Below are 12,191 nucleotides of genomic sequence, written 5' to 3' on the forward strand. Positions count from 1 at the left end.
CCAGGGTCTTGCATATGGTAGGCAAGTGCTTACCCTGAGCTGCATCCTCTGTACATTCAATATTGGTCAACAGTTATTGATAGTAACAGATTATTGTGTGCACACATGTGCTACTGCATGCTTATGTGAGAGGACAGATCTGTGGAGGTGGCTACTCCACGTCTGTGTGGGTTCCAGTGATCTCCTGAAGTTGTGAGGCTTTGCAGTAAGCACTTGATCTGCTCAGCCATCACACTTCCTTACTAACTCATTCCTTTGAGAAAAGGAATTGTTAAAGTTGCGCAGACTGGTCTTAAACTTGCCATGCTCCTGCTTCAGCATCCTCCAAAGTAAGTGGGATTATACACTTGTGATAGCATATCTGCCTGTCTGCGTAATCTTTTAATATAAAGAAATAAGCTTAGGGGCTGGAGAAATGGCTCAGAGGTTAAGAGCACTGGCTGATCTTCCATACAGGGGTTCAATTCCCAGCATCCACATGGCAGTTCACAACTGTCTGTAACTGCCGTTCCAGGGCATCTTGCACTCTCACACTAATGCATAAATAAAGTTAAATAAATTAAAAAAAGAAATATGTTTAAATCTACAGTAAATATTCTTCAAAGACACTTAGCTCAAAGTAAGTCATACAACACACACACACACACACACACACACACACACACACACACACACACACACGAATACACTGAAACAGAACCAGGTGTGGTGGTGCTCACCTGGTAATTTCAGCATTTAGGATGTAGATACAGGTGGTTTAGGAATTCAAGGCCAGCCTGAGCTACACAGCAAGTTCGATGTCGGCCTGAGCTACAGGAAACCTTGTCTCAAAACTCCCTACAACAATGAAACCCTCAAGTCAATTTAGACAACTTTTAGAGAATATACGGATCTGACAAAGTGAAATGTGTGTGCATCCTCTTATTCCAGAGGGCATGTCACTCTACTCTTGCGTAGCCCATTCAGATTACACATATTGGAGGGTTTTGGCATACTTTTTTTCTGGGAATTTTTTTGTCAGTAATTTCCTTATGTCTTCCGAAAGGAGCTTACATTGTATCTTCCCTAATTCTTAGACAAGATTATGAATAGTCATTACAGCTCTTGCTAGTAACTCATGGACGTCTTGGACATTTTTGTTATAAGGTTCAAACTGTTAGTTCAAGTCTAGCTTAATTGTAGGATGACTCAGATTATCTAGTTCTAAGCTATGGTCACTTTTTAAAAGGCAGCTGATTTGGGGGCAGAGAGCTGTTTACTATGGGTCTCTTTTTCTTTTTTAACACTTGTAGAATAAAACAGGTTTGATTTAGCTAGACACTATTTGTTGCCCTTTATTCAAGAAGTTCTATGATTCAATGACACTTCTCATTTACTTGAAGAACTTTCTTTAATTTATTTTATAGCAGGTCTACAGGCAATGATGATAATCTCTTTGTCTTTAGCAATGTTTTCAGTTTGCTTTCATTTCCAAGCTTTTCAGGCTACAGAATTCTGAGTTTAAGTATACCCTAGTACTTAGAAGGCTAAGGCGGAGGATTGTGAGTTCCACGAGCCTGAGCTACATAGTGACACCATCTGAAAAAATAATCAATAAAATAAATTGATTTTTAATTTACTATTACTTACTTAATTTAAATAAAAATTTAATTTAATAATTATTTAATAAAATAAAAAATATTTTGAGGGGGGAGGGATGGATATCCCTAGGAAGGGGAATTAGAATAGTTATGACTGGGGAGGAGACAGATGAATGATCAAATGGGGAGGGGGAGAGAAGAGAGGATTGAGGGAGGGAATATGGGGGAGGGACAGCTAAAATAAGGGCCATTTGAGTTGCTGTATGAAAATGTAATACATTAGAAGCTTCTTAAAATATATACATACATGAAAGAAACCTAAGTGGAATCACCAAATAATGGGGAGATAAAGCCCCAACTAGACATTTGTTGTCTCCCAATGAAATATCTAGTTCCAGGAATGGGTTATATCTAATTGAGTTGATGGTCAAAAAGAACCCACGGACACCCCAAACAACCAGACTATTGATAAAGCTACTGGTTGCTCTCCACAAATTGATGGTAAGGCCCTATTGCTGAAGACAACACCCACATAACTCATTGAACTTGGAGAAGTCAAGCTGGTGCCTACCTAGAGCCTTCCCCTACTGATCAGTGTTCATGGTACTAGCAGGTACTCTGCACGCCACCAGGAAAAAGGTAAACAACAATCGAACTAGGAAACCTCTGATATACAACAGTGACCTAACTGCAAGATACACTGGTGCAATAGTGACCCAAAGCTTGTGGGAGTAACCAGCCAATATCTGACCAGATCTAAGGCCCACTCCATGAGGTGGTACCCATGCCTGACATTGCTGGAGTGGCCCGGAACCTAAGATAGAACAGGGACCCTGGGAAAATTTAACTACTGCTATTCTCCTAAAGGAATGTAATAATAAAATGACTCCTGACATTCAGCTAGACTCATAGATGAGTGCCTTGCTCAGCCATCATCAGAGATGCTTCCCAGAGAAGCTACTAAAGTGGATACGAACAAAAACCAGAGACCCATAACAGAACAAAGTGCAGAGAGTGAGAGACCTCTGAACACTCAGCTCTAAATGTGATGTCTTCATTAAAACCCTCTTCTCAGAGCTCCATGGATCTGTGCCAGATGGGGGCCCAGTGATGAAAGAAGTGGATACAGGATGCCAGCCTGAATCCAGACACTATCTCAAATTAATAACCCCTTGCAAATGAAAAATTAATTTTCTCCAATGAAGTCTAACGGGTATACAGACGATACTTAAGGGCAGGCCCCACGCCCAGCAGTAGATGGCCAACATAAACTGAACTCAATAGAATTCTTTGAAATTCCTTGTTTCATAATGCTTTGTCTGGACATTGTCTTCTTTATAGATTGTATATATATATTATGGTTTCTGGTGTTGTGTTTTTACGGGACTTTCACGTATGCAAATATGTTTCCTGTGCTTTTCTTTGGAACCCTTTCTCCTGGTAGTTTGTTTGCATCACCCTATTCTGTTTTTTTAATCTTATTTTATTATTACTTTTTAGAAGCCTGCTTGTACGCTAATGAGAGTGAAAGAAAGGCTGTGGATTTGGGTGGGTGGGGAGGAGCTGGGAGGAGTGAAAACTACAGTCAGAATATATTATATAAAATAGATTTTTCAATTGAATTTTTTCTCCAGTACTTACAAGATTTTCATCTACTAGCTGTGTATTCCATGACTTCTGAACAGACACATGCAAATGTATTAAAATAATCACTCCCTTTTACAAAAAGCATGATTTTTCTGATAGATATTGGGGGCTCCATCATTGGTTTAAATAATTTATGATGTGTGTAGCTTTCTTTTGCTTGTTTATCCAATTTAGAATTCACTCAGGTTTTTTTTTTTTTTTTTTTTTTTTTTTTTTTTTTTTTTTTTTTCCTTGAGATAGAGTTTCTCTGTGTAGCCCTGGCTGTTCTGGAACTTTCTCTGTAGATCAGGCTGACCTCAAACTCAGAGATCTGCCTTCCTCTGCCTCCTGAGTGCTGGGATTAAAGGTGTGTGCTGCCATGCCCAGCTCATAGTAAATTTAAGTCTGTAAGTTTTATATATTTCCCAAACTTGAGATTGCAAAAGTAAGTATTTCTTCTAATATTTATTATGCACTAAGCTTTCTCTTCATGGATTAAATGATACAAATGTAAGACCTTTTGAAATTGTCCCACAGGTGCCAGAGGATCTATTAACTTGTTTTAAATTTTTTTTTTGTAATTTAGGTTAGATAATTTCTATCAATTCATGTTTGATGTTACTAACTTTCTATCATTTCCATTCTGGCAGACATTATATTCAGCAATTCTGTAAACTTCAGACATTGCTTTGGGCTGATCTTTAAATTTCAGTTTCCCTGCTGAGTCCTATCACCCCCTTACCCCCCTCCCCAGTTTTGGTTACATTGATGATTTTAAGTTTTGACAATTTGATATTTGGATCCTATTAAGGTGGGGGAACTGTTGAAATCTAATTTCAGAATTAATACCATTTTCTTGGTTGTTTGTATGCCATTAAATTTTTTTATTCTAGACCTTTTCTGTGTTAAGACAGACTCTTGCTATGAGGCCCTGGCTGGCCTGGAGATTAGTCATCCTTCTGTCTCAGCATCCAAAGTGCTGGGATTATAGCATGAGCTAACATACTTGCCACTCCTAGACACTTTGAATATTGTGATGTAAGATGGAAACATCCTGGAGATCACTGAATTTTGTTCTTTCTATTGCCTTGGCAGGCAATCAATGTTGTTCCCACTCCAAGCTCAACCTCACTTTGTGTGATGGATGGTGGTTCCACATTAGGGTGTATTTAAAGCCTTCGCTGTGCTGGGTAAGTTTATCCAGGTAGTGATCCACTCAGAGACTGAGAGGGTGGCTTATTGAGTAATTTGCCATTTTGTGGATCTGTTTTCTGCACATGCAGCTGAGGAGCAGGGAATCAGTGCTGTCCCCTCTACTCCTTTTTAACTTCTTTTCTCTAGCTGACTTGACAGTGTTCCTCCTTTCCCGTTTCATTGGCAACTATGAGACAATTTCCTCAGTTTTAGTCTCCTAAGACGTTGTGAAGAGAAAGATATAGGATAGAAAGGAGGCACAGAGAGGAAATGGGGAGATTCTATACTCCATATATCACAATTTAGACTGCTTATCAACCTATTAATAAAGTTTTTTCCATGATATTCTTGTGACAATCTAAAAACTCTCAACTGGAAAACTTTAAACATGTAAAGCATAAAAAATATACAACATACCCATAAACCATCCCCTCAACTTCACTAACAATCCACTCAGGTAGTTCTGTTGTATCTTTGTCTTTCATGCCTTCTGCCCCTATTACAAATGCCACACACTAATTTCATTTCTAAGTAGTTCTCTATGTACCACTTTGGAAACAAATGTGGAGAGATGTCTCAGGCAATAAAGTATGTGCTTGACTTTTCACCACAGTGGGGAGCTAGGCATGGTGGGCTTGCAGGACCAGCACTGGGGAGGTGGATTAGGTCGATCTCCAAGGTTGCTGGAGCCACCTTGCCCAGCCTAATTGGTGATCCCCAGGCCAGTGAGAGACCCTATCTCCAAAAACAAAGTGGATGGCTTCTAAGGAACCACACCTGAGGCTGACCTCTGGCCCCACATGCAGATGCACACATGTGTACACACACAAATCCTATCCCATGCTACAGTCAAAATAAATAAGCAAACTCCTAATATCAAATACATCAATTTCCAATCATTTTTTAATATCAGGAATCATTTCGTTTTATAATTTAATTCTATGAGTTCACTGGATTTCGTATCTCAATCCAATGCTTCTCTCTGTTTTGTGTCTGCTGTTTATCTGGTATACTTTATGGTTGATTTGTCTTACAATAAATAAATTTTTATTTAGGAGACTGGAGAGAGATAGCTAAATAGTTAAGGACACTGGCTACTCTTCCAGAAGACTTGGGTTTGGTTCCCAGCAGTCACATGTAGGCTCACAATTGTCTGTAACTCCGGTTCCAGGGGATCTGATACCTTTCTGACTTCTGAGGGCACCAGATATGCATGTTGTATACTTATATACATCTAGACAAACACATATACACATAAAATTAAAAACTTTACTTATATTTAGTTTTTATTGAATTTTTTAAAAATAGGGTTTTACTATGTAGTCTCAGGTGGCTTAAATTTGCTGAAGCTGGCCATGGACTTGTCATCTTCTTGCCACTGTCTCCTGCATTTTGCAATTACAGGCATGTGATACCATCACACCCAGCTTACTCTTATTATTTATTTCTCCCCCCCCCTTTGAGACTCTGTGTGTGTGTGTGTGTGTGTGTGTGTGTTGTGTGTGTGTGTGTGTGTAGCCTTGGCTGTCCTGGAACTAAAGGGAGTGTGCAACCACTGCCTGGCTCATTTTTATTTTTAATAGATACATAGTAATTGTTCAATACAAACTACACTGTGCAATGATTAAAGTTGATAAGCATATTGCTATTACTTTAAACATTTACCGCTGTGTTAGAAATATAAAAACATCCTCTTTATCACCTTTGTTGTAATACAGAGAATTGTCAACTAATTATCCACAGTCCCTGTACCTGTTAGTCATTCTTTCCCTTCCTCTTCCCTGCTTTCCAGCCTGTGCTCATCACTATTCTACGCTCTAATGAGATCAGCTGCTTTTAGCTTCCACATTTTAAGTGAGAGCTTGTAACACCTATATCTGACTAACTTAACATAATCTCCTCTAGATTCAGAATGACTGTTCTTCATTTTCATAGTAGAATAATAGCCTACTGTGTATATATAACCTTTTTTGTCCATTTATATATCTGTCGGTTTCACAGCCTGGTTACTGTGAACAGCACTGAAATAAACACCGAAGTGCAATTCTCTAGTTGAACACTGATTTGTTTTCCGTATGGATGATCTGGTAACAGAGGAGTTAAATCACACGGCAGTGCTAGTTCTGAGGAAGTCCTACACTGCTTACCATAGGGCTACAACTAATATATGCTTCCATAAACAAGGTACAGCAGTTCCCCTTTCTTCAGCCTCCTCAGTATTTGCTACTGAATTTTAGGTAACAGCGTTCTAATTGGTCAGATTTTAATTTGTGTTTTTGTGATTAATAGTGATGCTTAGCTGTTTTTCAAATCTATGGTTATTTGTGTGCTTTCTTTTTATTTAAAAACTCAAAGTATGTTATTTATCAATAATGATACAGTTTAGAATTATAACATATACTGAAGAGAACAAATACCTAGCATGGTACTCTTTGAGATTTAGGGACAATAAATCAGTATTCCCAGGTATTCTCAGTGCTTTCAAAAGTACGTTATTTTAAACATACCTAATAACCTTTATAATTTGAATAGCTAAAATTCTTGTTTAAAGAATAAAATACACAACTAAACATAGTGTTTACAAAGAACTACATTTTATAGGAATATTCAAATAAAAACATGACTTAAAGTTTAGGTCTCCCAGTAACAAACAGTCCCTCATGGAATCACATATGGACACTGCTCACTAAAGGACTTATTTCGCACTGAAAATGCCTTATACCTTGAGATGGATCTAAAAGGGCTTACACAAAGTATACTATGTAAGTGAACTCAGCAGTAAGCATTTTTCTTTTTTGTAACCACATGTAATTTGTTTACTTACATAGTGTATACATTATAGTTTAGGATCTGCATATGAGGAAGATCACAAGGACTTTTTCTGGGATTGGGTGATACTGATTAAGATTACATGTTCTAAGCCTATCCGTTTTCCTTCAAATTTTTTGATTTCATTTTTATTTTAGGCTGAATATTCCAATTTAAATATATACCATATTTTCATTATCCATTCATCTGTTGCTGGGAACTAGGTTAGTTCTACTTCCTTGTTATAGTCAAGAGAGCAGCAATAAACATGGGGTGCAAACATCTATGATAGGTATGGAGTTCTCTGGGTCTATGTCCCAGAGCAGAACAGCTGGGTCAGATGGCAGTCCTATTTTTAGGTTTTTTTTTTTCCTCCAGGAATCTCCATAATGACTATATTAATTTGCATTCCTATGAACTATGAAAAGAGTTCTTCTTTCTCCACATTTCCCCCACATTTGTCAAATTATCGATGGTATCTATACCCAGTTAAGTCCTAACTGGGGAGAGGTGGTATCTTAAAAATAGTTTTAAATTACACTTATCTGATGACTAGGGAGGCTGAACATCTTAGAAAATAGTTATTGGCCATCTGTATTTCTTGAAAACTGTATATTCCATTCGTTAGCCCATTTGCTGATAGACAGTTTCATTACTTGGTATTTAATTTCTGCAGTTCTTTTTTGCGTATTAACTCCTTATCTGAGGTAAAGAGTCTCTCCCTCTCTGTAGGCTGTGTGCTCTACTGACCGTTTCCTTTGCTGGGCAGCAGTCTTTTTTATGTAGATCCACCTATTTATTGATACTCGGTGTTACTTCCTGCACTGCTGAAGTTCTTTTTGGAAAGTTCCTGTGCCTACTACAGGGTCTTGAAGAAGATTCCCTATGGTTTCATCTGAAAGTTTTAAAATTGATTTTTGTACAATGTGGATGACATAAATTTAATTTCATTCCTCATCAGATAGATGCCAAGTATCACCAGCACCATTTATTGACTAGGGCCCCCCATCCCCGGCCGACTGTGAATGTTTCTGCCTCCTTTGTCAGTTAGGTGGGCAGAGCTTTGCTGGTTTATTCCTGGGTTCTCTGTTCTGCTTCACTGACTGATCTGTCTGCACTAGCACAGGTTGGCTGTCCTCATCACTACAGTTCTACAGCAGAGTCTGAAGCAGGCATTGTAATACCTCCAGCCGTACTTTACTGCTTTGGTTATTTGAAGTCTTTTGTCGTTTCATATGGATTTTTGGATTATTTTTATTGTTATATTCTAAGGAATATAACAATGGAATTTTGGTAGGTATTGCACTAAATCTGGGATTAATTTTGGTAGTGTAGCCATTTCACATTAATTGTGCCAACCCAGGAATATGGAAGGACTTTCCACTGTCTTGTCTTTTCTGATTTTCTTTTTCAGTTTTTCTCTTCTTTAGTTAGGTATATTCCTGGGTGCTTAAATTTTTTGTAACTATTTTGAATTGTGCATTTTTTCCTTGTTGGTATATATGAAAGCTACTGTTTAAAAAACATTGATTTTGTATGTTCCAATTTTACTGTATTTATTAAATCTGAGAGTTTTCTAGAAGATTCTACAGGATATTTTAAGTATAGAATCATGTCACTTCCAAATAGGGATAGTTTGACTTCATTTCCTATTTTTATCCCCTTTATACCCATCTCTTGCTATAGTTCAAACTTCAAGCACTCTATCAAATAAGAAAGGGGGTAAGGACATCTACTGTGAAGGCTGCTAACCTGAGTTTGACTCCTGGGTCCCAAGAGGAGAAATGAGAGAACTGAGTCTAGCATGTTGTCCTCTGTCTTTCACATGTGTGCCAAGGTATGCATGTATCCTCCTCACATATGAAATAAATACATACATGTTTTCAATAAACGACTAAATATCCCTTTGGAGGCAATCTTCCTATTCTCAGGTTTAATTTTTTTTCCTGTCTGTGGGCTCAATCTACACAACATTTAATCATATTTTCTTTTAGGGAGCCACCATGTTTTATGCCTTTCATCAATTCTTGAAAAATGTCTTCAGATATTGCTATACCTTCCTATTATAGATTTCTTCAGTTTTAAAATAACCATTCCTTTTGTTATTGATGTTTTATATATGTAGTCCTTTAAAAAAAATCTACCTGGTCAGTTTTCTCTCTCATCTTTCTGTTCCTTCTTGTAGGATCTAGTTCTTGGAGATCTAAAACCTAGGAGACTAAGCTTCTTTCTTTTTGTTTTGTCTACTCTCACCTCATGATTGACTGTGAGCAGCAGGGGTATTTACCTAATGTGGGATTGGGAGGTAACCTTCAGAGGCATTTTATGGGTGCAAACTACATAGTATGTTTGGCTATTTTAGATTAATTAATTGCCTTAAAGTTGTGAGCTCAGGACTAGACTCCCTTGTTAATTTTTATGATTTGTACTTCCTGGACTGACCAGGGAATATCAATTCATATCCCAGACATGAAGGTTACTTTTTAGGTAGGAAATCATAGGAGAATGCCAGGCATGGTGGGATACACATTTAATCCCAGCACTTGGGAGACAGAGGCAGGTGGATGGATCTCTGTGAGATTGAGGCCAACATGGTCTACAAAGCAAGTTCTAGGACAGTCAGGGCTGTTAACACAGAGAAATCCTGTGTAGAAAAAAAAGAACTTCCCCTCACCAGAGAACAAGCCCCTGTAACATGTTTCCTTGTTTCCCCTTTAGTTCAGTCATCTCCCTCCAAGCGTTCTCGATGTGTGAGGGGCCTCACAATGGTGGTGTTAAAACCTAACTCTTGGTATGTCCACCACTGACCCCTGAGAAGTAATGAGTAACTGAAATCCCCATAGGCATTTGTAACATCAGTTTTATTTTACTGTACTAATATACAGATGTCTGGTTTCATAAGAATCACTGGTTTTATTTTAAAATTATATTTTCTTTTTTGAGGAATACCTGGTAAGTTTTGTCCAATATTTCCAAGTGTTTTGACCTGTTTTAAAACATTTTCAGGTTATCTATCATTTTCCATAAATATAAATCTCATTTTTCATGGTTTTTTTGTGGGAGGGTCAGATCTCACCTATGTATCCCAGGTTGGTCCCCAAATCATGATATGTTCTTATAGTTCCTTTTTCTTTTCCCTTTTCTACAAACACATAAATTAAATCTAATTTTATCTCTGTTGATATTCCTAGCAGTATAAATTAAAAATAAAAAGCACAAGTAGTCAACAATCAATCTCAGAGTTATTTAAAGGCATTCTTTTTTTTTGCAGCACTGTCCATAACAATTTGACATGATTACAGAGGACAGAACAGTGGGAACACAGACCTGAGTAAGATTCAGTGTTTGTATTTCACACTGGTATGACCAATCCTTTAAGATATTTAACTTCTTGCAGCCTAATGTTCCTTACCAGAAAAAAGGATTTCTTCTGAAGATGTATGTGTGTCCTGTGTGTACACATGTATCTTCCTCTCTTGCTATCCACCTAATTAGTTTTTGAGACAGGGTTTCTCACTGAATCTTGAGCTCCCCATTTCAGCTAGACTGGGTGAGTAGCAAGCCTCTGGGGTCCGCCTGTGTGCCCTCCCTCCTTCTGCTGGTGTTACAGACACGCACTACCACAGAGGTGCTTGGCTGTGTGTGGGTGCTCTGGTGTTACAGACGAGCACTACCACAGAGGTGCTTGGCTGTGTGTGGGTGCTGGGAGCTGCACTCGGGTCCTCATGCTTTCAGAGCAAGCACTTGACTCATCCAGGCGTCTTCCCAGGACCCTAAAGCACTTAAACAAAGCGAAACAAAACACCCAGCAAGTGCTTCATCAATACTTGCATTCAGCAGTCAGGACTCGGTAGATTTTTAAAAATCACAGTCTTTCAAGATGACGAGTCTTAATGTGGGGTTGATGAGATGGTTCAGCAGGTAAAAGACCTGCTGTGTGATCCCAATGACTGAACTTAACTCCCAGAACCGACATGGAGGTAGAAGGAGGAGAATCAACTCCATGAAGCTGTCCTCTGACTTCCACAGGTGTGCTGTGCCATGTGTGTGTCTTTGTGCACACACACACACTTAAAAATTAAAAAAGAACCTTAATATATGTATAATATCTAACTATTTCTATCTCAGTTTATTTAACGGCAAAAACACTGTGGTCTTAGTAGGTGCCCAATAGAGTAAATGAAACAAAAAATTTAGTTACAAATATTTGCATGAATCAAACAATACATTATAGAAGTCATATATTCTTATGTTCGCCTCTGAAGTAAGTCAATATATAACAAACAATACCTTGGCTTTTGGGGTAGCTTTAATTGTCCATATGCAATCAACTGCTTGGCCAGGCTTTGTTTTTTCTTCTTGTTCTACCTGGCTAGAACGTATTATTCCATCAGCTCCTGAGAGTTCAAACTGGCAATCTAGGGAAAAAAAAAAAGATATTCAAAGAAAAATAAAACTAATAAAAAATGTCATAGGAAGAAAGAGGTAATATACTAAACCTGGGATGGGATTTAAAATACCTCCAAGGTAAGTAAAGTCTGGATCTGTAACAGAAAAGAAAAGAAAGTCACTGGTACTGAGCTTCCTCAAGACCTAATTCATGTCCAAAGCTTCACTACACAGCAACGCAAGAGACATTTTCATCACTAGTCATTTGTGAGAATGCTCATGGCATTGACATTTAATGAAAATTTGTACACTTTTGAGTTCATTATGTGTGCTTTATGCTACTGCAAATATTAACTGTCAAATGTAATAGTCCACTAACATATGGACAGATAAATAAAATATGGTCTACTTAATACAATGGAATACTATTTAGCCTTAAAAGGAATAATTTCCTTTGTGTTGAGCTATAGTAAATGTTTTCTAAAATGTTTGCTTCAATGGGTAGTGGTGATAATTTCAAAATAATAGAAATATACCCAATGCTAATGACTTATAAATAGTTCCTATTTAATCAGTCAACTATTCTTTTTAAAA

At 37.8% G+C, this 12,191-nt stretch overlaps 1 protein-coding gene across 2 annotated transcripts in view; it reads right to left on the reverse strand.

Annotated features, from left to right (window-relative positions):
- Positions 1 to 12,191, reverse strand: part of Neto2 (neuropilin and tolloid like 2) — a 64,447-nt gene that overhangs the window by 21,278 nt on the left and 30,978 nt on the right. The window contains exons 5-6 of one of the 2 annotated variants that reach the window (XM_028893991.2): positions 11,729 to 11,752; positions 11,499 to 11,626 (exon numbers count right to left, since the gene is read on the reverse strand). In XM_028893991.2, the coding sequence (XP_028749824.1) occupies positions 11,499 to 11,626; positions 11,729 to 11,752 (152 nt within the window). Of the gene's footprint in view, positions 1 to 11,498; positions 11,627 to 11,707; positions 11,753 to 12,191 lie in introns of both variants that reach the window. The other variant, XM_028893990.2, reaches the window with a different exon arrangement.

Source organism: Peromyscus leucopus, chromosome 5 (genome assembly GCF_004664715.2).
Source record: "Peromyscus leucopus breed LL Stock chromosome 5, UCI_PerLeu_2.1, whole genome shotgun sequence".
In the NCBI taxonomy this organism is placed as follows: domain Eukaryota; kingdom Metazoa; phylum Chordata; class Mammalia; order Rodentia; family Cricetidae; genus Peromyscus; species Peromyscus leucopus.